This window comes from Callionymus lyra, chromosome 9, assembly GCF_982586985.1.
Source record: "Callionymus lyra chromosome 9, fCalLyr1.hap1.1, whole genome shotgun sequence".
NCBI classification, from domain to species: domain Eukaryota; kingdom Metazoa; phylum Chordata; class Actinopteri; order Syngnathiformes; family Callionymidae; genus Callionymus; species Callionymus lyra.
This window is the reverse complement of record NC_141826.1, coordinates 17,853,182-17,880,937: the sequence shown is the minus strand read 5'-3', so window position 1 is coordinate 17,880,937 and position 27,756 is coordinate 17,853,182. Positions and strand designations below refer to the sequence as shown.

The 27,756-nt window shown below is 41.2% G+C and overlaps 3 protein-coding genes across 3 annotated transcripts; 1 reads left to right on the top strand and 2 right to left on the bottom strand.

Moving 5' to 3' along the window:
- Nucleotides 1–224: 224 nt before the first annotated feature.
- On the bottom strand, nt 225–6,820 carry LOC148072098 (uncharacterized). Its single transcript, XM_087798644.1, has 9 exons — nt 6,664–6,820; nt 4,993–6,594; nt 4,813–4,917; nt 3,726–3,835; nt 2,036–2,224; nt 828–990; nt 599–764; nt 370–464; nt 225–310 (listed from the first exon to the last, which is right to left on the bottom strand). Exons 1-9 carry the CDS (start codon nt 6,818–6,820, stop codon nt 225–227), a joined length of 2,673 nt encoding a protein of 890 aa, XP_087654770.1.
- A 2,007-nt stretch (nt 6,821–8,827) lies between these two features.
- On the top strand, nt 8,828–11,699 carry irg1l (immunoresponsive gene 1, like). The gene is made up of 6 exons (XM_087799224.1): nt 8,828–8,942; nt 9,025–9,163; nt 9,702–9,889; nt 9,978–10,070; nt 10,134–10,339; nt 10,775–11,699. Exons 2-6 carry the CDS (start codon nt 9,097–9,099, stop codon nt 11,697–11,699), a joined length of 1,479 nt encoding a protein of 492 aa, XP_087655350.1. The 5' UTR covers nt 8,828–8,942; nt 9,025–9,096.
- A 902-nt stretch (nt 11,700–12,601) lies between these two features.
- On the bottom strand, nt 12,602–14,022 carry glod5 (glyoxalase domain containing 5). Its single transcript, XM_087799153.1, has 3 exons — nt 13,603–14,022; nt 13,372–13,527; nt 12,602–13,271 (listed from the first exon to the last, which is right to left on the bottom strand). Exons 1-3 carry the CDS (start codon nt 13,657–13,659, stop codon nt 12,981–12,983), a joined length of 504 nt encoding a protein of 167 aa, XP_087655279.1. The 5' UTR covers nt 13,660–14,022; the 3' UTR covers nt 12,602–12,980.
- Between the last annotated feature and the right edge of the window lie 13,734 nt (nt 14,023–27,756).

Genomic DNA, 27,756 nt, shown 5'->3' with positions numbered 1-27,756 from the left:
AAACCAAACTCTGAAAACTGTATTATTACTGAACTAAAAACTTTTGGAGATACTTTAAACATAAATAACACAAAGGAAATCTTCATTTGGTGTATTTTATTATGTACATTTATTTACATGTGTTCCTGCAACAGAGGAAACAATAAAAATCATCATTTAACTGAACATTCAAGTGAAAAACAAACTTTTCTGGATCAAATCTGAAACAAAAACATGGACGCCATTCAAACTGTCGCTGCCTTCACTCTCTGGAAGATTCTTTCCACCGTCAGCGTCGAGACACAACCTTCTCTCAGGACGGAGACGACGCCTGTGAAAAAACAACAACGTTTTCTCTCCATTTTCCCGAACCTTCCATCTTGATCTTACCTTCATCGATCCGGAGACAGTCGACCACGGTTGACCCCACGACCTCCCGGGTCTGTCCGTCGCACAGAACCGCCTGGATCTTGTGGCCCAGTCGACTGAGGGACCAGAGAGGGGTCAGTGTTTTTAACTCCTCCTCCTCCTCCTCCTCCTCCTCCTCCTCCTCTGATGATGATGATGATGATGATGATGATGATGATGATGATGATGATGATGGTTCAGTGAGACCCACCTCAGGACCGTGTCGTGGTGGCGACTGTCTTCTTCTCCGCTGGGGTTGGCCGAGGTGATGGCCAGAGGTCCGGTCAGGTGGCACAGGTGGGCCGTCACCGTGTGGTCCGGGATGCGGATCATGATGCTGTCGGCGGTGCCGACGCGCTCGTACGCCGCTCCCACACCTGCTCGAGGAGCTGGATGAGGACACGGAACTATCTCTTGGACCTTCTAGAGGAGCCACTGACCCAGCTGCAGGAGCCACGCCCCCTTCCGGACCACGCAGCTGACGCCCCCCGGATACACGCTGGTCATGAAGTCCCAGAGCAGGCGACTGAAGGGAGGCTCGGCCGCCTGCAGCTGCGACACGCTGGAGATGCAGATGCAGACGGGCTTCTGTGAAGGTCGATCCTGAGGTCAACCAGAGCCTTGAATTATTGACTTGTTTTTAGTCATTTATTGGTCATTTTTCTTCTTTTTCTTCTTGTATATGTGATTTATTTTTTGTCATTTTCTGTTTTGTCTCTGCTAATGTGTTTGTGGTATCCCTTGTGTTATCTAAGGGTCAAGTTGACCTGGAGGCCCCAAAACAAATGTGTGTGTGGTATCCCTTGTATTGTCTCAGGGTCAAGGTGACCCGGAGGCCAAGAAACAAATGTGTTTGTGGTATCCCTTGTGTTATCTAAGGGTCAAGGTGACCTGTAGGCCCGAAAACTAATTTGTGTGTGGTATCCCTTGTATTGTCTCAGGGTCAAGGTGACCCGGGAGGCATAAAAACAAAATGTGTTTGTGGTATCCCTTGTGTTGTCTTTGGGTCTAGGTGACCCGCAAACAAATGTGTTTGATGTATCCCTTGTTATCTCAGAGTCAAGGTGACCAGGAAAACAAATGTGCTTGTGGTACCCCTTGTGTTGTCTCTTGGTCTAGGCGACCCGAAAACAAATGTGTTTGTGGTATCCCTTGTGTTGTCACAGGGTCAAGGGGACCCCAGGCCTGAGAACAAGTGTGTTTGTGGTATCTCTTGTGTCGTGTCAGGGTCAAGGTGACACGAAGGCCCGAAAACAAATGTGTTTGAGGTATTCCTTGTGTTGTCTCCAGAAATACATACGCAGTAGTGGAAGTTGACCCAGAGGCAACAGAAGGGATACCACAAACACATTTTGTATGGCCTTCGGGTCACCTTGAACCTGAGATAACACCAGGGTTAAAAAATGACACTGAGGTCACAAAAACTGGAAAAAAAAGGGATTTTGATGATTCAGGAAAAAAATGACATAAAAAATGTATATTATTCTCAAAAATATTTAAAAAATATCACATAAATAACAAAGAAAATTACTTGGTGAATAAATTACAAAAAAAACAGAAATAATAACTACAACAAAACAAACCAATGAAACAAACTGAAAAAAAAAAAAATTCCTCAAGTGAAGGCGAAACACTAGTGTAATCTCACTTTGATGTTGTAGATTTGTTCGATGGCCTCCGGGTTCTTGCAGGAGGCCGCGAGCGCGTACACCGTGTCCGTGGGGATCCCGCAAACCCCGCCTTGATCCAGGATCTCAGCCACTCTCATGATGCTGCTGGTCAGTCTGGAGTCGACGCTGATGCAAGACGTCTTCACCAGAGACTCCATTGGTTTCTTCTGAAGCCAGAGACACGAGAGGAAGAAGCAACAAAGATCAGAGACAATAGATTAAATAATAAATAAAACATGTACATGCAGCAGAAGAGTTAAATCATAATAAATTAAATAAAACATGTACCTGCAGCAGAGGAGTTAAATCATAATAAATTAAATAAAACATGTACCTGCAGCAGAGGAGTTAAATCATAATACATTAAATAAAACATGTACCTGCAGCAGAGGAGTTAAATCATAATACATTAAATAAAACATGTACCTGCAGCAGAGGAGTTAAATCATAATACATTAAATAAAACATGTACCTGCAGCAGAGGAGTTAAATCATAATACATTAAATAAAACATGTACCTGCAGCAGAGGAGTTAAATCATAATACATTAAATAAAACATGTACCTGCAGCAGAGGAGTTAAATCATAATACATTAAATAAAACATGTACCTGCAGCAGAGGAGTTAAATCATTATAAATTAAATAAAACATGTACCTGCAGCAGAGGAGTTAAATCATAATAAATTAAATAAAACATGTACCTGCAGCAGAGGAGTTAAATCATAATAAATTAAATAAAACATGTACCTGCAGCAGAGGAGTTAAATCATAATACATTAAATAAAACATGTACCTGCAGCAGAGGAGTTAAATCATAATAAATTAAATAAAACATGTACCTGCAGCAGAGGAGTTAAATCATAATAAATTAAATAAAACATGTACCTGCAGCAGAGGAGTTAAATCATAATACATTAAATAAAACATGTACCTGCAGCAGAGGAGTTAAATCATAATAAATTAAATAAAACATGTACCTGCAGCAGAGGAGTTAAATCATAATACATTAAATAAAACATGTACCTGCAGCAGAAGAGTTAAATCATAATAAACTAAATAAAACATGTACCTGCAGCAGAGGAGTTAAATCATAATACATTAAATAAAACATGTACCTGCAGCAGAGGAGTTAAATCATAATACATTAAATAAAACATGTACCTGCAGCAGAGGAGTTAAATCATAATAAATTAAATAAAACATGTACCTGCAGCAGAGGAGTTAAATCATAATACATTAAATAAAACATGTACCTGCAGCAGAAGAGTTAAATCATAATAAACTAAATAAAACATGTACCTGCAGCAGAGGAGTTAAATCATAATACATTAAATAAAACATGTACCTGCAGCAGAGGAGTTAAATCATAATACATTAAATAAAACATGTACCTGCAGCAGAGGAGTTAAATCATAATAAATTAAATAAAACATGTACCTGCAGCAGAGGAGTTAAATCATAATACATTAAATAAAACATGTACCTGCAGCAGAGGAGTTAAATCATAATAAATTAAATAAAACATGTACCTGCAGCAGAGGAGTTAAATCATAATAAATTAAATAAAACATGTACCTGCAGCAGAGGAGTTAAATCATAATAAATTAAATAAAACATGTACCTGCAGCAGAGGAGTTAAATCATAATAAATTAAATAAAACATGTACCTGCAGCAGAGGAGCTCCTTCAGGTAACAGTGTTTGTGAGAAGACCTGGTTCAACAACGATGATAAAGTGCCATAAACACAGGTCAAGGTGAAGAGAGCAAGTGACGTCACTGTGGATGAAGAATAATACGTTTTAAATCTTTGAACACGAGTGAAATAATTTGAAAATACATGAATTGATTCAAATATATTTCTGGTGAATTTATAATTTTGTTTGTTAAATGAATAAATCATTTTTAAAACTTAGTACAAATGATTGGGCAAAATAAATTGAATTATTCAAAAAGTATTTAGTAATAGTATGAAAAAACTTGAGTATATATGTTTTTCAATTACTTAAGTACAATTAATTTATTAATAAATATATACATACATACAGTAAAATCATACTAATACTGAGGAGAAAATACATTTTAAAGAAAGTCAAGTAAAATAAAAAAAAGTATATTATATATTATAAATAAAAAATTGTAATTTAAAAAAGGTTCTGGGTAAAGTTAATGTATTTTAATAAAGGAAGAAGTGCAAAATATACATTTTTCTTTTCTTTTGTTTTATTATTAATATTATATTTTTTATATATTGATCACATTTTAATACATTTTTACTTATTAATATTATTTAGTATTTGTATAAGTGTTTTCATGAATTATGCTAAAGTATAAGCAAACAGTAAACAGTAAAACTAGAATAATGAATTACAAAAATTAAATTAAAAAAAGATTTGAATACATTTGTCACATCAACTTCATTAATATAAGTATACAATTATATATATATATATATATATATATATATATATATATATAGTATATAAGTATATTTACTCACCAGGACATTTTTTGTCACTTTAAGTATTTGTACTCCTCAAAATCCAATGTTTTTTAAATATACTATCAAGGTCATACCAGTGATTGTTTTTATGTGTTTGTAACATGCTATTGAACTGAACAAAAAAAGTTATTAACATGAGGTGAGAGGAAGAAATGAAGCTGGAATTTAAGGGGTTTAAATATTTTAAAATATATTTTATTTATTGATTTACAAAAAAGGTATTATGTGAAGTTTATTTTGAATAGTTTCTCACTCTCCAGCTGGTACGGAAGTATCTGCAGCGTAGAAAGCAGGAAACAAACCAGCAGAAGCTCCATCGTCGTCGTCAGGACGACCAGAACCAGGTTCTGATAGGCAGCTGGAAGACAAAAACAACTAGTTGATCAATAGAGGATAAAGTCTCTTAAGTATCTCTAGAAAATCTCCTACAAACCAATCAATACGAGGAAGCCATTGATGACCAAGAAAGCAGCTGCTCCGGCCCTGAAGTCGTGACCCAAGGTCAGCTGGAGCAGGTCGCCTGGATCAGGGTTAGAACGTGAGATCCATAAACCAGGGACAATCAACTGGTTTTCATTTGGGATGTTACCTGCAAATCTGTACCAGGTCCAAGTCGCCCATACGGCTGCGTAACAGGCCGATATGACGGAAGAGAACCGGCCACTTCCTGCCGCCTGCAGTCGACTGACGTAGACTTGAACGACGCCTCCAGGGATGAGAACCCAAAGAATAGTCAAGTGAAGGAACGAAGAGTTTTCACTGGACCTGCTAGCGTGGAGCGCGGAAAGAGCAGCGACGCCGTTCAGAAGGTAAAACAGGGCGTCGGATGTCCGCCCTGTCTGGAACTTTGTCTTCGCAAATCTGCTACAACTGAAGGTTTCCCTGAGTCTGTCGGTGGCCACCAGAGGAGGGCCTACAGGGATGAGGGTCTTCTCCGCCAAGGTGTTGATCAGGCGTGAGAAGGTGCCGTACAGAGAAGCCGCCGACAAGAGTGACCCGGCGACACCTGCAAACGTGTAGTGATGCTCCAGAGGTATCTGGGCGGCCGAGGACACGGCGAGCAACGCGAAGAGGAGGTTGTGGATCAGCTCGAAGACGTCCATGTTCAGGCCGACGACGCTGATCGCCAGCGCCGCCATCACAAACATCCAATTACCCAACATGGCCTCCCTCGCAGAAGACAGCTCCGGTTCGCCCGCCATCAGGACGGACGACGCAAACTCCTCCCACGCCTGGACGAGCCAGAAGGTGGCGTGGAGTCCGAACTTGGTGGTGTGGTAGCAGTCCAGGCGCAGGTGAGCGTAGTAGCTGGAGAGAACCTGGGCCATCGACACGACGGACACCCACACCGCCCCTAGACCGAAGACCTGGACGTACCCAAAGTTGTAAAGGGTCAGAATAAAGGCAGAAACTGTGTCGCAGAAGAACCCCAAGGCCATGGGTTCTGCATATTTGGTCATCTTCTTCTTCTCTTCGCCGCTGTTCTTGGTGGTTCCAGTCCCGAGGAGGAGAACGTTAAAGAGGGGGGTCCCGAACCCACCGAGGGTTAGTCGCTGAGTCAGCCCTTTGAGTAGCAGCGCCGAGGAACCGTAGATGGCGAAGACCAGAATAAGTAGCTCAAGTAACCCTGAGACTACGAGGGCCCAGGAGCCCGCTACCAAAGCCGCCGCTTCAAACGCTAAAGTGGCCGTGATGGCACCGAAAACCAACGGCATGATGTAGTTGACTGTGGCGGCGCAAAAGGCTAGAAGGAAGGAGAGAAGGATGTAGGGGATCAGACCGGAAATGGCCGACTCCTCTAGGGACAGACACAAACGACAGTCGGTCGCGTTTGAGAGTCCGGTGGAAAGCGACGCGTTGGTGAGCAGGGGACCCGTGGGCTTCAAGGTACCGAAGAAGATCCGCGTGGCACCGTAGCTCCCCCAAAGAGCCGCGTAGCCAACGAAAGCAGTGGCGCTGAGATGGTCGTACTTCCTGAAGGACAGGAGTCCGGCCACCAGTTGACAGCAACCTCCGATCAGGATCAGGTGGACTCCTGTGAGAACGTGTCGGGATTAGAATCGAAAGGAGTTTAATGTTGCATGTTAGCAGATGTTCTACTGACCTGCCAGGATGTTCTCCAGTCCTGTCGGCACGACACCAGTGGACGCGGTGTGGAAGTTTAGCAGGAGTACCAGGAAGGCGCTGATACCGTTGGATAACATCCCCAAAGCTCCTGGTTCCCCGTAGAAACTGGATGGAAATCCCTGAAAATTGGTCATGACGTCCGATGGCTGAAAGAAGAAGTTAGAAAAGTATGAATCGCTAAAGATTGTACCGATGTACCGTCAAGACATCCCTGTATTAATTTATAATCCTCAGTCATTTTGTGGAATATGAACATGAAAATCTGGTTAAATACTTTTTTTAAATCACCCCTTTTCTAGCAGGAAATGCGGTCGGTTTTATGTGTGATGTCAACAGAGAACGTTTTCAGCGCAAACTCATTGACTTCTATTGCAAATACAAGTGAAAATACAGAGAAATAATTGTGGATCTGAGCAATTCTTCACTTGGTATGAGTTAAACGAAATAAATCAATCTTTAAAACTGGTTTTGTAATGGTCGTAAATGACTGTTATAGAATAACAACCACACAATCATTGTGTGAATGCTGAAGGCTAATATTACTTCTACTACTACTTATTCTACTACTACTACTTCTTATTCTACTTCTACTACTACTTATTCTACTACTACTACTACTACTTCTTATTCTACTACTACTACTACTACTTCTTATTCTACTTCTACTACTACTACTACTACTTCTACTACTACTACTTCTTCTACTACTACTACTTATTCTACTACTACTTCTACTCCCACTACTACTTCTTCTACTACTACTTCTACTCCCACTACTACTTCTTACACATTATTTTACTTCTACTTCTAATTCTACTACTTTTTATACCTTCTTATCATTATTTTACTTCTACTGCTAATTATTCTACTTCTTCTACTCCAACTACTACTTATACTACTACTTGTTTTACCTCTACTAGTAATTCTACCTCTTCGAATACTAATTCTAATACTTATTCTACTCCCACTACTACTTATATTACTACTTCTTCTACTACCTTTTCAATTCCCACTACTACTACTTATTCTACTTCTACTACTACTAATTACTTATTCTACTTCTTCTTCAACTCCAACTACTACTTATTCTACTACTACTACTACTACTACTTCTAAACTTCTCTCCTTTTTCTCCTTATTCTTCTTTATTTTCTTCTTCACAACCTTTTTCACTCCATTTCAAAATCTTCACATCATTCTTTTTCATTTATGCCATCATTTTCAACTGTTTCCACACTTTGAATACTAATTCAATCAGTTTCACTCTGAATTTTCTTCTGGAAATTCAATTCCTCTAGTTTTATATTTTCTTTGGCTCTCACTTCTTTTCTAAGCCGTTAATCTTTTTCTTTAATGTTTTGATGGTATTTACAAAAGCTTCAATATTACATTATATAATGTTATATATTGACCAACAATGGGTTTACATGTTACTTAAAAAGCACCAATTTGAGAAAATGGCAAACTTAAATTTAGCTTGTTGCTAATAGAAGAAATTAAAGATGAATTTCTTAAAATCTCACTAGCATGTGTGAGCAATCCATTGTAAGAATATTTGGTTATAATCTGTTATTCCAACATTATGACCAACCAAAGGTAGCTTTTATGCATCTAGTACAGTGTCAAACTCAAGTGATTTAATGTGGCGTGCTGGATTTTTATTTTAAAAACGAAAGTAGATAAATGTTCATGTGGTTGACCAATAAAGATGCAAGTGTTTAAGATAAAATAAGGAACTGATTATGGACGTCAGCAATTATACAGATACTTTTAGTGTAAATCTGATGACACTCAAGTAGAAGCTATTATTAAAATTCATATAAATGTAATTACAACAGCTTTTACTAACTATAGATGTGACAATAGTTACCATTTACAAAATAATTAAGGATTGTTTTGCATGTCAATGTATATATATATATATATATATATATATATATATATATATATATGTGTGTGTGTATAAAATCAAAACTCTTACCTTCAGAAGCTTCTGTGAGAAATGAAGTTGTGAAGACACGACTTATAAAGAGTTTGGGTTTTTTTTCAAGCATAGGAGGAGTTGACTAGAATTTCCTGACCCCAAAGAAAAGTCTGCAACCCGAGAATCTGCTCCACCTGTAACAATAACTGCTACTTTCCTTTACGGCCAGCGATGAATAGAAATAAAGCAGCAGGTAGTGACGACACCGAGGATGACAATGGTGACGACGACACAAACCGAGGAAATTCCGGATCAGAATCTGGTAAAGTTAGGTGGGTTTTTTTCTTTTTCTTTTTCCCCCTTCCCTGTTCCAACCCGCTCACGTCATCACTGAGTTCACCTGTGCTTGTGTAGGAGCTGGACTATATATAAGAACATCGTTCCTCAGCCTCAGAATCATCCCAGACCAAGAGACGAGAAGCAACGATGACCATGACGGGGAATCTGAGACTCCTTCGTGGAGCTGGAAGCAAGCTCAGGACAGCAGTGGAAGGTAAAAAACACGTGCACAGTATTAGAGGCAATTTGACTTTTTACCTATAAACATATTTTTGATTTAATTTGATTTTTTGGTTGAAGACACATATCTGGCGACACAGCCAAATTAAGTAGAATTGTCTGAGGCATTCTGTCTACTCCAGGCTCTCGTTCAGAGAATAAATCTGACTTTATAAGGGAAATACTGAAACATTCTTACAAAATAATAGGTAAAAATATGACCAAAAAATGTTATTTAAGTATATAAGTTTGTGTCATGGTCAAAAATGTTTATATTTGAACGATTCAGATGCATAATATGAACATTCTAGTCATTTTAAACTCCTGAATAACAATAATAGGTAATGTTATTTCCATCTTGACATTGTGCTCTGAGGGCCAAACAAAATTCTCAAAGGGCCCCAAGTGGCCCCTAAAACAAGCAGTGTCAGGATCCTATGGGGAAAAAAGGGATTTGCGAGGGAATATTTTAGAAATTCTACTGTTTGTTTTGTCCAATAAAGACACCAAAAGTATCAATTTCTGTCTGACAGTGAGCAAGAAAAAAGCTGTTCAGGAAACGGTCACGGCCAGTTTCGGGAAGTTCATCGGTGAAGTGAAGCCCGAGCATCTGTCGTCGGTGGTACTCCAGCGCAGCAAGAGGATGGTGCTGGACAGCATCGGCGTGGGTCTGATCGGCAGCACCACGGAGGTGTTCGATCTGGTGCTGCGGCACTGCCAGGTAAGGAACACGACATCTTGTGGAGGACGAGGACGGAGATTTCACCGGTTATTGAATAAGGTGTTGACCCGTGTTCCTCTCGCTCCAGGAGATGTACGCGCAGGACAACATCAGCTCTGTTTACGGACGCAGCGGCAAAAAACTCTCCCCGACACTCGCAGCTTGGGTCAACGGAGTGGCGGTGAGACCAAACATACCCACGTGATCAAAACAGGTTGTTCAATGGACCTTCTCTCCGAAACAGACTCACTCCATGGACTTTGACGACACGTGGCACCCGGCCACTCACCCCTCAGGAGCCGTGCTGCCCGCCGCCTTGGCTCTCTGCGACATGATGCCGGCTAACGGCAAACCCAGCGGCTTCGACCTCCTCTTGTCGTTCAACGTGGGCGTCGAGATCCAGGGGCGTCTGATGAGGTTCTCCACCGAGGCTCACGACATACCAAAGAGGTAGGTGCATCGCTTTGTCTCGGGCACCAAACTGGCCTCAAAGATGTTCTCCTAGGGATTCCAAAAGTGTTTCAACTAGACTAGAGTAGAATCCAGTTGAAACCCCTAGGACAGGGGTGGCCAACCCGGTCCTCAAAGAGCCGAAGTGGCTGCAGTTTTTTGTTCCAACCGATCCAGCATGCCCAGTTTCACCAATGAGGTTTTAGCTGAACAAGCAACACCAGACTGACAATCAACTGTTTACACTCCTAAGACACCTGATTTGTGAAAATGTGTCTTCTTGATTGGTTTGAACAAAAACCTGCATCCACTGCGGCTCTTTGGGGACCAAGTTGGCCACCCCTGCCCTAGAATGACCACGTCCTGGATCAATGAGAACCTTTACAGACATCAATATAGATGTTGGTGAAACATTTTTATGGTTTCTCTTCCCAGGTTTCATCCTCCCAGTGTGGTGGGGACGATGGGCAGTGCAGCCGCCTGCGCTCGCCTACTGTCTTTGAATCCGTCCCAGTGCAGCCACGCGTTAGCCATCGCGGCCTCCCTCAGCGGCGCTCCCATGGCCAACGCCGCCACCCAATCCAAACCCCTGCACATCGGCAACGCCGCCCGCCTGGGGCTGGAAGCCGCGATCCTGGCCTCCCGGGGTCTGGAAGCGAGCGCGTTGGTCCTGGATGCCGTGGATGGCGTCGGCGGCTTCAACGCGTTTTACAACGACTACGTCCCGCAACTTTTGGAGTCACCCGATTCAGGGCATGAGTTCCTGCTGGAGAACCAGGACATGGCGTTCAAGAGGTTCCCGGCACATCTGGGGATGCACTGGGTGGCAGATGCGGCAGCGTCCATCCATAAAAAGATTGTGGGCATCAACCCGGGCTCCCTCGCACCAGCTCAGGTCAAAGACATCCTGCTTAGAGTCCCCTTATCTAAATACATCAACAGGCCGTTCCCGGAGTCCGACCATCAGGCTCGCCACTCCTTCCAATTCAACGCCTGCAGCGCTCTCCTGGACGGCGAGGTCACGGTGGACACCTTCAGCCCGTCGGCCATCGATCGCCCGGAACTTCACACCCTGCTGAGGCGGGTGCGCGTGGAGCATCCTTCGGACAACCCGGCGAATTTCAACAGCATGTACGGAGAAGTCCAGGTGACCCTGGACGGCGGGGACGTCCTGACGGCGCGATGCGACAGCTTCTACGGTCACTGGCGAAACCCGCTGTCCGACGAGAGCCTGAAGAAGAAGTTCAAGAACAACGCAGGCGCCGTCCTTCCGCTCGAGAAGGTGGAGAAGCTGGTGGAGGTGGTGGAGAATCTGGAGACGGTGAAAGACTGCAGCGTCCTTCTCTCGGAGCTGCAGTGAACTTGTATTTATTCATCTTGAGACCAGTCTTTTTAAGAAGAATCTACCAAAATAATATTGGATTATTTATGACACACTTGACCTGTAGCTTCCTGTTATTATCATGAAAACCACTTCCATCTGTTTACCATCACGTGACCCGGTGCTAAACTTCACCTCAGAAGTTAAACTAGGACGTATTCCAAGATGTGTAAAATGCACTACGAATCAATGGGGTACTGGGTAAGCTCAAGATTCATAGACACTTTCAAACAAAAGCGTGGAAACCATTAACATACAAACTTGGCAAGAATCACCTGTTTTGACCTTGGCTCCAGCGAGGGTTTAAAAAAAATGTATCTGCCTTTAATGGGAATATTTTTTCAAAGTGTCTTTGTAACAACAAGAACATGTAACGTGTGTCATGGTAGAAGGTAAAACTGCAAGACAAGGTCTGATTCCAGATCATATTTATTTGTGATTATATCAATAATATTAATAATAAATTGAATTATACATTTTAATTTAAATAATTTAGTTTTCAATAAATATGCTAGGGTTTGAAATCCATGCAGGACATGGGGAAAAAATAACCAAAAATAAATGTACATTTCAATTTACAATGACAACAACATGGATTATGTCATTCAAAACACTTTAAATATCAGTTTTGATCATTTTGAAGATATTTATGACTGTTGATGAAATGGACAAGATACAAAAGTTTCCATTTGTATCTTGTATTTTGATGTTTTTCTTTAACGTCTGTCTGTATCTAAGTCTAAATATATTTCATATTTCAAATCTATAGACAAAAGAGTTCCGACAAAATCTGTAAACTTGTACATAAAATCTTAACATGCTGGGAAATAATATTAAGTGTGAAACAAATAAAAGAAATGAAATAAAAGAGGGTGAATGTATTTTTTTAATATAAATCTGATTTATTTTGCCATTATTCTTCAACAATCATACACTGAAAGATTCACCACAGTTTACTCAACATGATTATTCAAGTAATTCGAGTTTACATTTGTTGTCGCATCTAAAAACAACTTTAAACAAAAAAAAAACGACACCAGTAAACGGAATGTTAGCAGGAAAAACAGGATTAGTTCGGTTATCTTTAGACGCGTTTATTTAGTAAAAGTTTCAAAATAAAGATGTTTACCTTGTTTGTTTACCTGTAAATATCCTGAGGGTTTTTTCTACAAACAAATAAAGGAACTTCTAAAGAAATATTTGGACACAATTATGTTACAAATCAATCTTGAGGTAATAAGTGAAATTACTCGAATCAACTCATTCTGAGGCGGACGAGTCATAGTTGGACACTTCTATCAGATTACCATCTGGATCCCTGAAGTACAGAGAGTTTATGGGTCCCACAGATCCGGTCCTCATCACGGGACCCTCCTCGATGTCCACCCCGCAGACCTCCAGGTGCGCCGCCACCTGGGCCAGGGGGGTCCTGGTGATGAGGCACAGGTCCATGGAACCGGATGTGGGGTGCTTGGCTTTGGGCTCGTGCTCCTTGCCCAGCTGGTGGAGGTTGAACTTCTGCTCCCCGAAGCCCAGAGCCTTACGCTGACCCTGGGGGTGGACAGAAGATCAGAGTCCAGAGAAACAGCGCCCTCTGGCGGGGAGACTTTGAAACTGATATTTTGAGTTGAAGAAAATAAAAGTAAAGTACCGTGAAAGTGATCTCTTTCATGCCGAGGGTGGACGTGTAGAAGCGGATGGTGTCCGGGACACTTTTGACGGTCAGAACCAGGTGATCCAAGTGGCTCACTGTGATTGGACAAGAGTTCTTGAAGCGAACACATCCTGGAGTCTGAAGCGAGGCGACCTGAGACCAAACGAAAACACGCTTTTCATAAAACACACATGGCGACGTTTGTGTGACAGAAAAAGTCGAACTCACCTTCAGTAAGCTGGTCCTGAACAGCGACAGTCGAGCTCCTGCTCCCTGCAGCACCATCTTCACTCTGTGTTGACGCTTCACTGACGCCTCGCAAGTCACCGGGAATGTGTGACGTCATGACGCAACGTAAAAGCGCAAAACAAAAAGAATGAAAGCAAGACAAAAATGTAATCAACAAATGTATTTCTCTTACTTTGCAAGTATTACAACTATAGTCTAGACACGGAATATATAAAAACGTTTTAAATAAAAAACAAGAGGAACGTTTTTATTTAGCAAATCATCAGCAACTAGTTAAAGCCTGAAACAATTATTGACACACAATTCAAAATCTTTCAGGGACTCTTTAAGTTCTTCGAAATAACTGTTTAACTAGAATAGTAAATAGATAATAAACATTTACTCATTTGTATATTTCATACAACTGTTGTATACTCTTACAATTTAATCCAAATTCAAAACATATCTACATGCTTTTTAAGAATCTAATGCAGGGGTGGGCAAACTTGGATTGGAACTGAGCATTTGGATGGAGTGTTTGGGCCGGATATACTAAAGCATTACATGTAGTATGTGCAAACCTCATAGCACAGTAAGAACACTACAACCCAATTTATTAACTGTCTTTCAAATGTGAAAAATAGCCCTTATCAGTTAATAAGTTTGTATCAAGGAATATGCAAGATATGGCGTTTACATACTATTTTGCATGATACTGGGAGGAGGAAATGTAAATAGATTAAAATAGCATACGCACTGTGATTTATCAAGATTGCATCTGTTTTTAATAAGTTTCAATCGAAGGTGCAAAGTTAAAGAAATCAACATTTATTGAAAAATGGAATCACTTTCAACATTCAAAACACATTATTACACAACGATATACTTAAGCTCAATAATATCTACTTGTGTTAAACCCCGCAAAATCATGGATGGATTGTCCTGACTGTGATGTTATGAGCATAATAACATGTGAACTCCATTACCCAGCATGCCAGTGAGTGGAAGCCCCGCCTGCTGGTCTGTGGTGGATAGCCATGCAGGTAGCACGTGAATGGTTACAGGTTAATAAAGAATCAGGTTTCTATTGACAAACCAGGTATCACGCCTTGGATTTGAAGGCTCTCACATTTGTGTACATGTCGTGCACAAACTGATCTTTCCCCTGTAGCTTCACGTTCAGCTCATCCATGTGTGAAAATATGTCCACAGCAAACGCAAAGTCACAAAGCCAGTTTGTGTCGCTCAGCTCGGGAAATTCGTCGGATTTCCCCATTAACTCCAAAAATGAGCGAATCTCCTCTTTGAGCTCCCAGACTCGTTGAAACACTTTCCCCAAACTTTACCAGCGGACGCGAGAGTGGTAAAGTAGGTCCTGGTGCCATGGCGCCATCTATTGGGGAACGTGGGCATTGCAGGGAAAGGGGAAAATGAAGGAGGTTTTTACTATAATTTGGACAAATTCGGCGGGCCGGATTAAAAAGCCTAACGGGCCGTATGTGGCCCGCGGGCCGTAGTTTGCCCATGTCTGCAGTAAACTATACTTTATATTTTGATTAACTTTTAGCATTAATTTAACTATGGCGCATACGTATAGAGTATGCTAATTTCCAATCTAACCATTTCTATTTTGAAGCAAAAAAATATTTATTTTATTTAAATTATTTAAATTATTATTTAAAATAATATTCAAGTACTTTTCATACTTGCGAATTTATCCTTTATTTATATTTCATAAAACATGTTCTTGACCTTTTTCACATTTTAATGTAATAATTTAATTATTATCATGTTATTTATATAATTTAATTTTATCCGAGTACTTTTTGCGCTCAAGTTATTTAACTCAATTGCTTTCTTTTTTTATCTGCTTTTTCTTTGTGTTTTTTTTATTGTTATTTAATCTCTTTGCAACTTCATTTTCTTACTTATCAACTTATTTATATTTTTCCCAACTTTATTTATTTTTATTTAGCTTTTTCTCAACTTAAATTTTTGTTGAAATTTGTTCCCCCCCCTTTTTTTCTTGGTTATTTTCAACGCCACAGCAGCGCTGAGTGGTGTTAAACAGAGACAAATAAAGGTTAATTCATATTTACTAAAAAAACAGCCATGTTGAAGGGAGAAAGAAGATAAACTAGAAGTTTACTTCCGTTAAAAAAATCATCACATCACAGTTATAAACATCATAGAAACTAAACTAGACACCATTAACCCTGAGAACAAGGGGATCATGATAAAAACGAAGGAGCAGATGAAGATGGAAAGAGACGGAAGGATGTTGAAGTATCTACGACTGCAGTCAGTATTACCGTTCAGAGCACATCTGCTAAATGAGCTCAAGAATGTTTCATCCTCACTTCTATCATTCCCAGTTAAACCCAGTTGTTTTTTTTTACAAGATCTGCTTCAGACTTTAGTTTCAAAACACTTCTCGAACTTTCAACCACTTTGCACGAACATGGATCTGAACCTACAACCCTTCAGATGCAAAAGATGAATAAAAGAGCTTATTGAAAGTGAAATATATATATTTACTAGATGCTAAAATACCTGTTTAGTAATGAAATTATGGACTGCTGTTACATTTTGTTTCCAGTCTTTAAACCCATAAAAAAAAACCTGTATATAAATTTAAGGGCTGTGTTTATTTATTTTGTAGCTTTAAGAACCATACAATCGTTATTTAAAAACATCTTATTCAACACCTTCAGGAGTTCGGAATCAGTACAAAACACCAATAATAAATGATTACAAAAACAAAAGAGAAACATGAAGGCACATAGACTTTTGATGATGTTGAATTTAATAATAAATATTTAGTTTTTGCACAACTATTACAAAATATTAAACCGTCATGCAAATGAAATGGCAAATGAACGTTTTGGAGCCGAAACACATGTTATAAAATTTCAAAAAGAAATTCTAACTGAGTAAAAAAAATTAAAAAAAACTTTAAATACATCACTGAACTACGGTGTTGCAGAATTTACAGACCACATGACTCTACAAAGTGAACTTTATGAAATGAACTGCTTTCATTTGTTTGGACACCAAAATATATCCAAACGTATATGTATCCTCCAGTCCTCAGTCATCGCCAGGATCTTGTGTGATTTCCTTGTTCATTAAAGCTTGTGGAGGACATGATGTTTGCTGCCATCTAGCGGCCGGAAGATCAATTGCAACACAAAACTAGTTAATTATACATTTTGAAGAAAGTCAAATTATTTCAGTGTGTACAAATTTTATTGAAATGTCAACCATAAAAGAGCTGTAGTATGAATAAAATATGATTTGCAGGCCAAAATGAATAAAAATAAAATAAATAAATAGTAATATTGTTGTTGAATACCAATATGGAATCATGAAAATAACTTTCTGATATTTAAGTGTAAATCTTTATTTTAATACACACTATACACCCTTTGAACACTTAAAGATAGTCAACTTCTTATATGAGGGGAAAAAAACATCTGACTGTTGGAGGATGGAGAACACGGAAAAACACTTGTCTTTGTTTATTTTAGAAACTAAATCCAAAAAAAAGTGACTAATCATTTCTAAACATCTTTTAATATATAGCCTCTTCAATTTAGTGCATCGTGTACGTCACAGGATAGCAAAGATGAAAAACTACCTCTCCGCCTGCATTACCCACTCTCACACCACTAACCACCTCCATCATAAACTCCTCCCCTCAGCTAACGACTCCAAATCCATCACCCTGCCTATCTCAACTGGTGTCCCCCAAGGGTCGCTGCTCGGCCCCCTCCTCTTTATAATCTACAGGCTCCCCCTCGGTCACACCATCCGCCATCATGGACTTCATTCCCACTGCTACGCTGACGACATATAGTCTTATTTCAACTGTATAGTGTCTTGAGATAACTTTGTTATGATAAGACACTTTAAATAAAATTGAATTGAATTGACACTCGGGTGTACATCTCTACTAAATCTATAACCCCAGTCAACCTCTCGCCATATTTGTTTTGGTCAAGTCGGCTGGTCTCATACGTACCTCCGGAGGCGACACGCTGTCCCTTTCAAAACCAAACACTGATCGTGTTATTTTCTTTATAAATAAAAACCGTTGTATTTATTCAAGTGGAGCCATCATCGCTAATAAAGTGTTTCCAGGACATCTGTTGTGAGATCAAGGCCAATAAAATGAGCGCGTTGTTTTATTTTTAAACTTTGTTCTCCGTTTTACTTCCTTTGTTGTTGTTTCGTCATGTTCTGTAGGAAGCTAAACATGAAAATGTATTAAAATAATTTTATATATATCCAGTTTTACATTTAAAGATAGTAATTAAGAAATTGTATTTTTAAATAAAATATCGGTCAACAATCGCACCTATTATTGCAATATTTAATAATGCAAAAAAGTAGTAATAGTAATCTAAAACGATTAATAATGGTAATAAAATAGAGTTAATTGGTCGATTGTAGCAGGACGAGGTTGTTTGTATTCCAGCCAATCCCGTCTTAGCCTGCTGGTTAAAAGGGGCGGTGCGCACACTTCTCTCTCGCTCTGAATGGCTGGAGGCTGAGTTCCCGCCTCAACCAGCGTCCTACGCTTCTGCTTCCGGGGTCAGAGGTAGGCTGTTGGCGTTGGCTGTGTTTCTCTCGTTGTGTTCTGTCCAGCTCTGTGGTAAGCTCATTGATTCTTTTGATAGATTCCTCCATGGGTGTGTGCTTGGCTGCGTGTTGCTTCCCCTCTGCAACTTCTTTACGAAGTGGGTGACGCCGTTTCGTGCCGTGCTCCCCAGGAATGTTTTGATCGGTATGTGGCTAGGTGATTAGCCTTATTGAGCTTTCGCTTTTTAAATTACTTTATTGAATATTACATAGTCATAACAAACATAACAAGGTCATAAAACTGTACGTATTCATCATGTCCAAAACACACACGAGCCAAAATATATATATATATATATATATATATATGTTTACACTTCAGTGAATACATTTCTAAAACACAAATTTAACATCTAATTCTAAAAGGTTAAAAAACTCCACTGTCTACACTTTTTTTTCATTCATGTCCTTTGTCTTTTGAGTTCTGTTAAAATTTGTTTAAAAGTGACTTCAATTGATATGACCTTATTGTGAATAACCAGTATGCATCGTGTCCTCCAGAGTTTACAAACAACAATACAAATTATGAACCAATATAACTCTTTTTGTTCTTCTGGCATATTCTCCAACACTCCATACATTACTGTGCTCCTTTTTATTTCAATGTCCAGGCCAATACTTTTTAATCTTGCCCAGATTCTTTTTGTCCTTTGACAATCCAAAAGAAGATGATCATCTAGGGTCTCATCCTGCCGACATTGATTCGACGGGACACTTTAGTTTTAACGAAGCAACTCCATTTGCGAGTCTACCGACCGAAACCAGCCACATCACGTCCCTAGTGTTCTCAGATATATCCTTAGAGAAAACATTTTTAACACGTTTTGAAGTGGCACGTTTGCAGCTGCTTGTATTCATGAAAACCACTGTGGCACATGTCTGAAATTAACTTGTAAATCTTTTTACTTGAGTCATTGATCCAGTTAATTTTCAATTGTTCATATTTCGTTACAAAGTCACTATATATAAGATGGTTATATGGGAAACCACTTCTTGCTCTTCCCTTCTTCTTTTCCCATCTTGATTTAAGACCGATCCATATTGTTTTTCGACTGATAGCTGAAGCAATATTCCTACAAAAAGCGATGTTTAATTTTATTTGCAAATCCATTGCTCCGAGTCCCCCGTATCTACGGTCTTTATAGAGTAGTTTACGTGTCGTGACTTCTCTGGTGGTTCCCCAAATAAAATTGACTACCTGTTTATTTATGTTCTTCATCGTATGGGCTTTTGGAGGGAAGATATTTGCTAAGAATATTAATTTCGACAATACAAAGGTCTTTATGATTGAAATTCTTAGTTTGTAATTTGTGGTTTTATTGTCCCATTTTCCAAGTTCTTCTATGACCTCTTTCTTTTTTCTTCCAGTTCTCCTCGTAGCTACATACATTAGAAAACATGATTCCAAGAATACAAACTTCATTTTGGTTTGTTATTTATTTCACCAAACCACACACTCTCGGTTTTGTTTTGGTTCAATTTAGCTCCAGAGGCTTTTCCATAATTACATAGATGTTCGTTTATAATGTCCAACTCTGTTTGATTATTTACGACTACAACAATGTCATCTGCATACGCCATTATTACGACCCTCTCTCCATCAGTTGTGTCGGTACCTTTTAACCTTAGGTCTTCTTTAATCCTTCTCAAGAGAGGGTTAATAGCGAGGACGTACAATGCTGCAGACGGAGGGCAGCCTTGTTTGACGCCTCCTTTTTATGCAGAACTGTTCAGTTAAAGTGCCATTTACATTAACTTGCACAGTGGAATCAGCATAGAACAGTTGGATTTTATCAATAAAACTTTGTTTAAAACCATAACTCTTTAAAACATGCCACAAGTAATCTCTGGATACATAGTCAAAAACTTTCCTTTGATCTAGTGTTAGAAATATAACGGAAAATAAACAACTTTTCGACGCGGCGTCTGGCTGCTCCTCGTCTTCACCAGATCCCTCGTCAGTGACAGATTCCTCACTTCGAAAGGAATCTGAATCCCCACTTTCCGACTCGTCTCCACGACCCTCGCTGCTGCTGTCTTCACTCGTCACAGGAAGCTGGACCTCCGCTGCATGGACTGGTGGGCTGCGCCGTGGAATCGCTGCCTCCGCTGGTCCTCCTGTCGACCACTTGTTCCTCCACCGCGCTTCCTGGAGTTGCTTCCTGGGAGAGTCGAGGGGAAAATCCTCTTCCTCTGCCTTTTCCTACTGGAACGTTGAGGGTCTTCTGTGCCTCCTGTCTCCGGGACTCGACAGTCAGAGGGGCATTAGATGGTATTTTAGCGCCCTCTGTTGGATGGTTTGACTTGGTGGTCCCAGTAGAGGCAACAGGATTAGATCGTTTCTGGCTTTTTACGATGTTATTGTATGATTTGGGGCACTGGAAAAAGGTATGCACTCCTTGGCTTTGTGGCCAAGGCCCGCACATTTCCAGCACTTTATTTCAACACAGTCTTTCACCTGGTGCTCCGTGCTGTCACATACAAAACACCTTGTAGCTTGACCGGGGTAGAATATTCTTCCGCTGTAAGGGCCAAGAGAGACTGCATTTGGAATCCGTACGGCTCCAGAGTTGGTGTTGTTTAATTTAACCCTATTGTAAGAGACATACAGGCTGAAGACGTGCTGCACGGTGTGTTTGTGTGTGTGTGTTGCAGAGGGGGCGGTTCACATGGGAGTAGGCGTGTGTGCGTGCGGAAGTGTGTGTGTGTGTAAAGGTGGGCACTCACCGGTGATGAGAGAGAGAGTCAAGGTTGGAAGTAGCCGTAATTTTTGTTGACCGCTACACGCTACTCATTCATTCATTAATCACCCCTTTTACCTGTTTAATTCGCTGGACTCATCTTCCATTCATCCATCCTCGCAGCGCTGTAAAAGCTATGTGCTGTTTGTATCACAATAAATGCACCAAAAGCATATCTGGATCTCAGCGTATCTGTTATCATAACAAACCAAAGCGCGTCATAAATCTACGTACCTGAGGACCCAACCTCATACTCTCAGCGGCGAAAAGTTTGTGTTTGGAAGCCGCAACATTTGTCAACAAAAAGGCGTAGAATGAAAATCATCAAGCCACATCAAAGAACCAAGTCGTCACGCACCGGCTAGCCTGAGAACAAAGTAGCCACAGATAAGTGCCACACCACGCCATCCATTCACCTGGGAACAGGTAGGCCTGAACCTGTTAATGTTTGTGGATTAAGGAATCCGCTTCAATTGGAATGCATTGTGTCAAGTGAGAACAATGTATTAAATGGATGTTACGCTGGTTGCATTGGCGCGTTGATGGTGGCGCATATTCTCTGTGCTTTATTGGATTGTGATGGCGGGACTTTGTGGCATGTGGCGGCTGATGTTGTCTCAAGACCTACTGATAGTTGAAATTCTTGGATCGAATCTGCTCTGTCAATGAATTGAAATGCAATGTCTATGGATGGATTTGAATACGCTCTTGAATGAAATATGATTGTTTTGCTACATACAAAAATACAATCCAACGGAAATGAGTCAAATAAACGCCGATGCTGAATGTTCAAACATGGAACGTGAAAAGAGGGAAATTAAACTGACGGCCAAAGCTATGGAAAATAAAATCGAATAGTTGCAGAATGAGCGCAAAAGTGCCGTTAATAAAATCAAAGAGCTTATTCCGCAAATTAAAGCGCACATGAAATCAAAAGAAAATGTAACTGAAATCCCATCACAACTGAATAACTTGAATGCACGGTGTAAAAAGGCCACTGACCTGCACAACGAAGTATTGCAACTTCTTCCCGATGATGAACATAAAAAACAAAAAGAGTGGTTTTCTAGCATTATGGATTACAGTGATGCATTCAAGGAACGTGTGGAAAAATGGATAAAGGAAAATCCGCATGAAAACTCGAATGAATTACCACTACATACAAATACTTCTGAGCAACCAACAAAGGAAATAAATGATGCAGTACAAATTCCTGTCGAAAAAAGCAAGAATTTGTCTGTTGCTGACCCTCCAGTACCTGTTACCACTGAACAAGATCCTCAGGATGAACTACAGCCCTGTGACAGCATCTCAAATGCAACCAAGAAATCGCGCTCACATCATTCCTCATCTTTAGCTTCACGCTCATCTGCTCGCTTAAAAAACGGAAACAAATCTTGCAATTTTGGCAACAAAACAAAAAGCATTAAAGGAAAAACATGCATTGGATGAAGAGGAGTTAAAGTTACGCAAAAGAAGAGAACAGCTTTTACTGGAGAAGGAAATCGCTGAGGAAATGGCAAAACTAAGTGTTATAAAATCATCTTGTTCTTCCTCTTTATGTTCTTCTTATTTTATTTTTTATGTATTTTTTATTGTTTATGAAAAATTGCTGGCTATTGGTTAAAAACAATTTCCCAAAGGAGACCTCCTGAGGGATCAATAAAGTTTTACCTTACCTTACCTTACCTTATCACAAAGCAGTGTCGGCAGTAAATCAAAGTCAAAGGTTTCAGACGGGATGAACTCATACTATGAAAAGACATGCTCAAAACAACAAGTTAACCTCAAGGCTACGGAATTTGTACCATCACTGCCAGTTAAACTAAAACCCAACGCAATTGAAACCACACAGACAGTTGTGACGCCTAAAGTCACTCACTTACCTGACATAAAACATCTCCCAGGTCCTTCTTACATGCTCCAACGTTATCTAACAATTCCTGAAGATCCTGTGACTAATGTCACACAAACTGATGCATCACAAAACGACAGTGTGCTGGACATAATGAGAAAACAAAATGAAATTTCAACACTCTTGATGCAACAACAATGCCTCTCAGCACTCCCAAAAAGGGAAATTCCCATTTTCGATGGTAACCCACTCAAATACCATTCGTTTATTAAAGCATTTAAAAATGGAGTTGAGCGAAACACCAGTAACAACTGTGACAGACTCTACTTCCTTGAACCTGTGAATAAAGCTACAAACATAAAACCACCAGCCAGGAAGATCTGTCCCTGCTGCACTGGAGGACACACATTGGATGTGTGTGCTCGGTTGGAAAAAATGGCACACAAGGCAAGGAGAAAATTGACTTCCTGAAGGAAAATGGTGCTTGTTTTCGCTGCCTGTTTATAGGACACATAAGCAAAAATTGAGTCTGAAGCAGAAGCTCAATTTGTCTGGGAAGAGCGCCAACATTCTTCTCAGGACCATGGGGCAGGAGAAGGTGGTCAGTAGCTACATTGTGCCAGAGCTGGAGGTGGCAGCACTTGAAGATGACAGCTTCATTGAGTTGCCAAAAGCGTACACTCGGTTGTCAATGCCAGTCCACAAAGCAAACATACCCACAAATAAGGATCTGACAAGGTGGCCATATTTAAGACACATCTCCTTACCACAGATTGAGGCTGGAATTGAGTTGCTGATTGGAACGAATGTTCCACGAGCCATGGAACCGCTGGAAGTCATCCGCAGTGAGCACAATGGACCCTACGCTATAAGGACGGTGCTGGGCTGGACGGTAAATGGACCACTGACAGGAAACGGTGGAGAGGCCAATTACTGTGACCAGCCAGTAACGGTGAACCGTGTGTCCATTGTAGATTTGGATGAACTGTGGCAACAGCAATTTAAAATGGACTTTCCAGAATCTGCTGTGGAGGAACAAGTGGGTCTGTCCAGGGAAGACCTGAGGTTCATGGACATGGTCACAAAGTCAGTCAAACGGGTCAATGGTCATTACCAGGTTGCCCTGCCTTTGAAAAATTCAAACGTCTGCATGCCAAATAACAGGAAGTGGTGGAACAGCGTCAAAACCATCTGAAGAGGAGGCTCCAGAGGGATCCAGTGTTTTACAAGGAGTATAACACCTTTATTAATGATATGCTTGGTATAGGCTATGCTGAAAGGGTTCCTGATGCAGAGCTGGAAAGAAGTGATGGCAGGGTCTGGTACATACCGCACCATGGTGTCTACCACCCGACAAAGAGAAAACTCAGAGTTGTTTTTGATTGTGGTGCCAGTTACAAAGGACAATCTCTAAATGAAGAGCTGTTGCAAGGGCCCGATCTAACCAGCTCACTGATTGGAGTTGTGACCAGGTTCAGGAGGGAACCTGTCGTCATCATGGCTGACATAGAAGCTATGTTTCACCAGGTGCAAGTGCCCCCAGATGATACTGATCTGCTGCGATTCCTCTGGTGGTCACAAGGAGACTTGAACCAAGCACCATGTGAATACAGGATGAAGGTACATCTTTTCGGAGCTACATCCTCCCCTAGCTGCGCCAACTTTGCCCTCAAGAAATGTGCAGAGGATTTTGGACATGAGCATAAGGAGGAGACAGTGGACAAGCTGCAGCACTGCTTTTATGTGGATGATTGTTTGGTGGCAGTTGCAACAGAGGAGGAAGCACTGACCCTCTGTCATGAGCTCATGTCTCTGTGTGCTAAAGGGGATTCTGTTTGACCAAGTGGCACAGTAACAGATCTGAAGTGCTCAAGACCATCCCAGAGCCCCGCAGAGCTAAAGGCATGGAGCAGTTGGACCTGGACCGGGAGTTTGTGCCCATTGAACGAGTGCTGGGTGTAGAGTGGTGTATCAAGTCAGACACCTTTTAAATTCAAAATTGTATGGAAGGACAGACCACTCAACCGCAGAGGCATCCTTTCTACTGTAAGCTCCATTTATGACCCTCTGGGCATGTTAAGTCCCCTTGTTCTGACAGCAAAAAGGTTCTTGAGGGATTTGTGCAGAAGGGGAGTTGGTTGGGATGATCCCATACCAGAGACTGTCTCCAAAGAGTGGCTTAAATGGATGCAAGGGCTCCACCTACTGGACGACTTTGAGCTGCCCAGATGTCTAAAACCTCTGAAGTTTGGGGATGTTAATACTGCGCAACTACACCATTTCTGCGATGCTTACGAGGAAGGCTATGGTACAGTCACTTACCTGCTGTTACAGAATGAGCACCTCCAAATGCACAGTGCTTTCATTTTGGGAAAGGCTTGTGTTGCCCCACTGAAGACAGTTACAATTCCAAGAATGGAACTGATTGCTGCAACAATGGCCAGTCGCATGGATGTCCTGTGGAAGAAAGAACTACACATGAGTCTTCAGGAATCTGTGTTCTGGACTGATAGTGCTTCTGTGCTGAAATACATTAACAACGAAAGCTCCCGATTTAAGGTGTTTGTTGCCAATTGTGTTTCGGAGATCCTGGAATCATCTCACCCCGCACAGTGGAGGTACGTGGATACAGCTTCAAATCCAGCATATGCAGCATCCAGAGGGCTCAAAGTGGAGGCATTTCTGAAGGACAGACTCTGGTTAACAGGACCGCCATTTCTTTGCCAACCTGAAACCGAATGGCCTGTGAACCCTGAGCCTGTGAGTCATCTCCCCCAGGACGATCCAGAAGTGAAGAAAACTGCTGTTGTCAATGCCGTACAAGCTGAAGAGGATCCCACTACTTACCTGATCCATCATTATTCCTCGTGGATCCCATTAAAGAAAGCTGTGGCGTGGTGGCTGAAATACAAAGAATGGTTGTGGTCCTGTATCAGGAAGAGAAAAAGGCTAATAGCCAATCAGAGTGAAGAGAGCATGCAGCAACAGAGAATGATGGAGCAGGAAAGGTGCACATTTAAAGGTACAGCTGTCCTGTGTGCTCCTACAGTGGAGGACATGGACAAGGCTGAGCTGGCCATAATTCAGTTTTGCCAGAAGAGAGTTTTTTGAGGAACTCTCGTGTCTGGAAAAGGGACAAAATGTCAAGAAAAATAGTCACCTTTGTGTCCAAGGCTGGAGGATGGAGTCTTGCGTGTGGGAGGACGGCTGAGCAAAGCAGCACTGCCTTTGGAGTCTAAGCATCCTATCATTCTGGCAAAAGACCTTCATATTTCTACCCTGCTGCTGAGAAATATACATCAAGAGGTAGGACACAGCGGCCGCAACCACATGTTGTCCAAGCTCAGGGAGAAATACTGGATGACAGGAGCAAGTACTGCCATTAGGAGAGTTCTGTCCAAGTGCACCATCTGCAGAAGATTTAATGCCACTCCAGTTTGCCAGCAGATGGCAGACTTGCCCACAGACCGACTCAAATCTGATGAACCTCCATTCACTTGTGCAGGGGTTGATTATTTTGGACCCATCGAAGTGAGGAGCAGGAGGAGTATAGTGAAGAGGTATGGTGTCCTATTTACCTGTCTTGTATTGAGAGCTATTCACATCGAGGTGGCACCTTCTCTGGACACTGACTCCTTCATAAATGCACTAAGGCGTTTTATAGCCAGAAGAGGACAGGTCCGCAGGCTGCGCTCTGATTAATGGGACAAATTTTGTGGGTGCAGAACGTGAGTTAAAAACAACGATTGCGCAGTGGAACCAGGCACAGGTGCATGATGTGTTACTCCAAAAGGGCATTAAGTGGACGTTCAACCGCCCTGCCGGATCACATCATGGAGGAGTGTGGGAAAGGCTTATTAGATCGGTGAGGAAAGTCCTGAATTCCACTCTTAAAGTACAACGCTTGGATGAGGAGGGACTCCACACAGTTCTTTGCGAAGTGGAAGCCATTATTAACAGCAGGCCCATCACCAAGGCCTCCACAGATCCCAACGACCTGGAAGCACTGACGCCGAACCATCTGTTACTGCTTAAAAACCAGCCTTCATTACCACCTGGAAAGTTCCAAGCAGCAGACCTGTACGCACAGAGAAGATGGAGACAAGTCCAGTACATATCAGATCTGTTCTGGAAGCGCTGGACAAAGGAGTACCTGCCTCTGTTACAGGAGCGACAGAGATGGACTGGAGTCCAGAGAAACCTTGTCGCAGGAGATCTAATTTTGCTTATGGACAGTACTGCACCTCGTAATTCTTGGATTATGGGACGTGTCTTGCAAACTTTTCCTGATCGCAAGGGATTTGTGCGTCAAATTCGGATTAAGACGAGAACAAATTGCTTGGACAGACCCATATCCAAGGTGTGTTTGTTGCTGGAGAAGGAGGAGGCAGCATGAGGACATTGCTGACCTCTATATGGACTTTGTGTTTTCTTTTTCTTTTTCTTTTTATTACTTGTGCTGGACTTTGCACTAATTGGTCATGACGACCAGAAGAAGGAATATTTGGTATAATGACTTTTTTCATGGACTTGAGCAATTTATTAGACATTTTTGCATTATCGTTGAAATTGATATGCTTTATTATGTCTCCTATTGTGTTTGAAATGTGAATTATTATGTGAGTCCTAATAATTAGGGGCTGGTGTGTAAGAGACATACAGCCTGAAGATGTGCTGCACGGTGTGTTTGTGTGTGTGTGTTGCAGAGGGGGCGGTTCACATGGGAGTAGGCGTGTGTGCGTGCGGAAGTGTGTGTGTGTAAAGGTGGGCACTCACCGGTGACGCAGATGAGAGAGAGAGAGAGTCAAGGTTGGAAGTAGCCGTAATTTTTGTTGACCGCTACACACTACTCATTCATTCATTAATCACCCCTTTTACCTGTTTAATTCGCTGGACTCATCTTCCATTCATCCA

Bases quoted from the DNA above. Each gene is read 5' to 3' on its own strand.
- LOC148072098 (XM_087798644.1), bottom strand. From the start codon at position 6,820: ATGACCAATTTTCAGGGATTTCCATCCAGTTTCTACGGGGAACCAGGA. The intron at 4,918-4,992 runs GTTTGTAGGAGA...TTTGTCTTCCAG, and splicing joins TGGCTTCCTCGTATTGATTG to CTGCCTATCAGAACCTGGTT. The intron at 465-598 runs GTGGGTCTCACT...CTGGTCCCTCAG, and splicing joins CACCACGACACGGTCCTGAG to TCGACTGGGCCACAAGATCC.
- irg1l (XM_087799224.1), top strand. From the start codon at position 9,097: ATGACCATGACGGGGAATCTGAGACTCCTTCGTGGAGCTGGAAGCAAG. The intron at 9,890-9,977 runs GTAAGGAACACG...CTCTCGCTCCAG, and splicing joins TGGTGCTGCGGCACTGCCAG to GAGATGTACGCGCAGGACAA. The intron at 10,340-10,774 runs GTAGGTGCATCG...TTCTCTTCCCAG, and splicing joins GCTCACGACATACCAAAGAG to GTTTCATCCTCCCAGTGTGG.
- glod5 (XM_087799153.1), bottom strand. From the start codon at position 13,659: ATGGTGCTGCAGGGAGCAGGAGCTCGACTGTCGCTGTTCAGGACCAGC. The intron at 13,528-13,602 runs GTGAGTTCGACT...GTTTGGTCTCAG, and splicing joins TCAGGACCAGCTTACTGAAG to GTCGCCTCGCTTCAGACTCC. The intron at 13,272-13,371 runs GTACTTTACTTT...GTCCACCCCCAG, and splicing joins TGAAAGAGATCACTTTCACG to GGTCAGCGTAAGGCTCTGGG.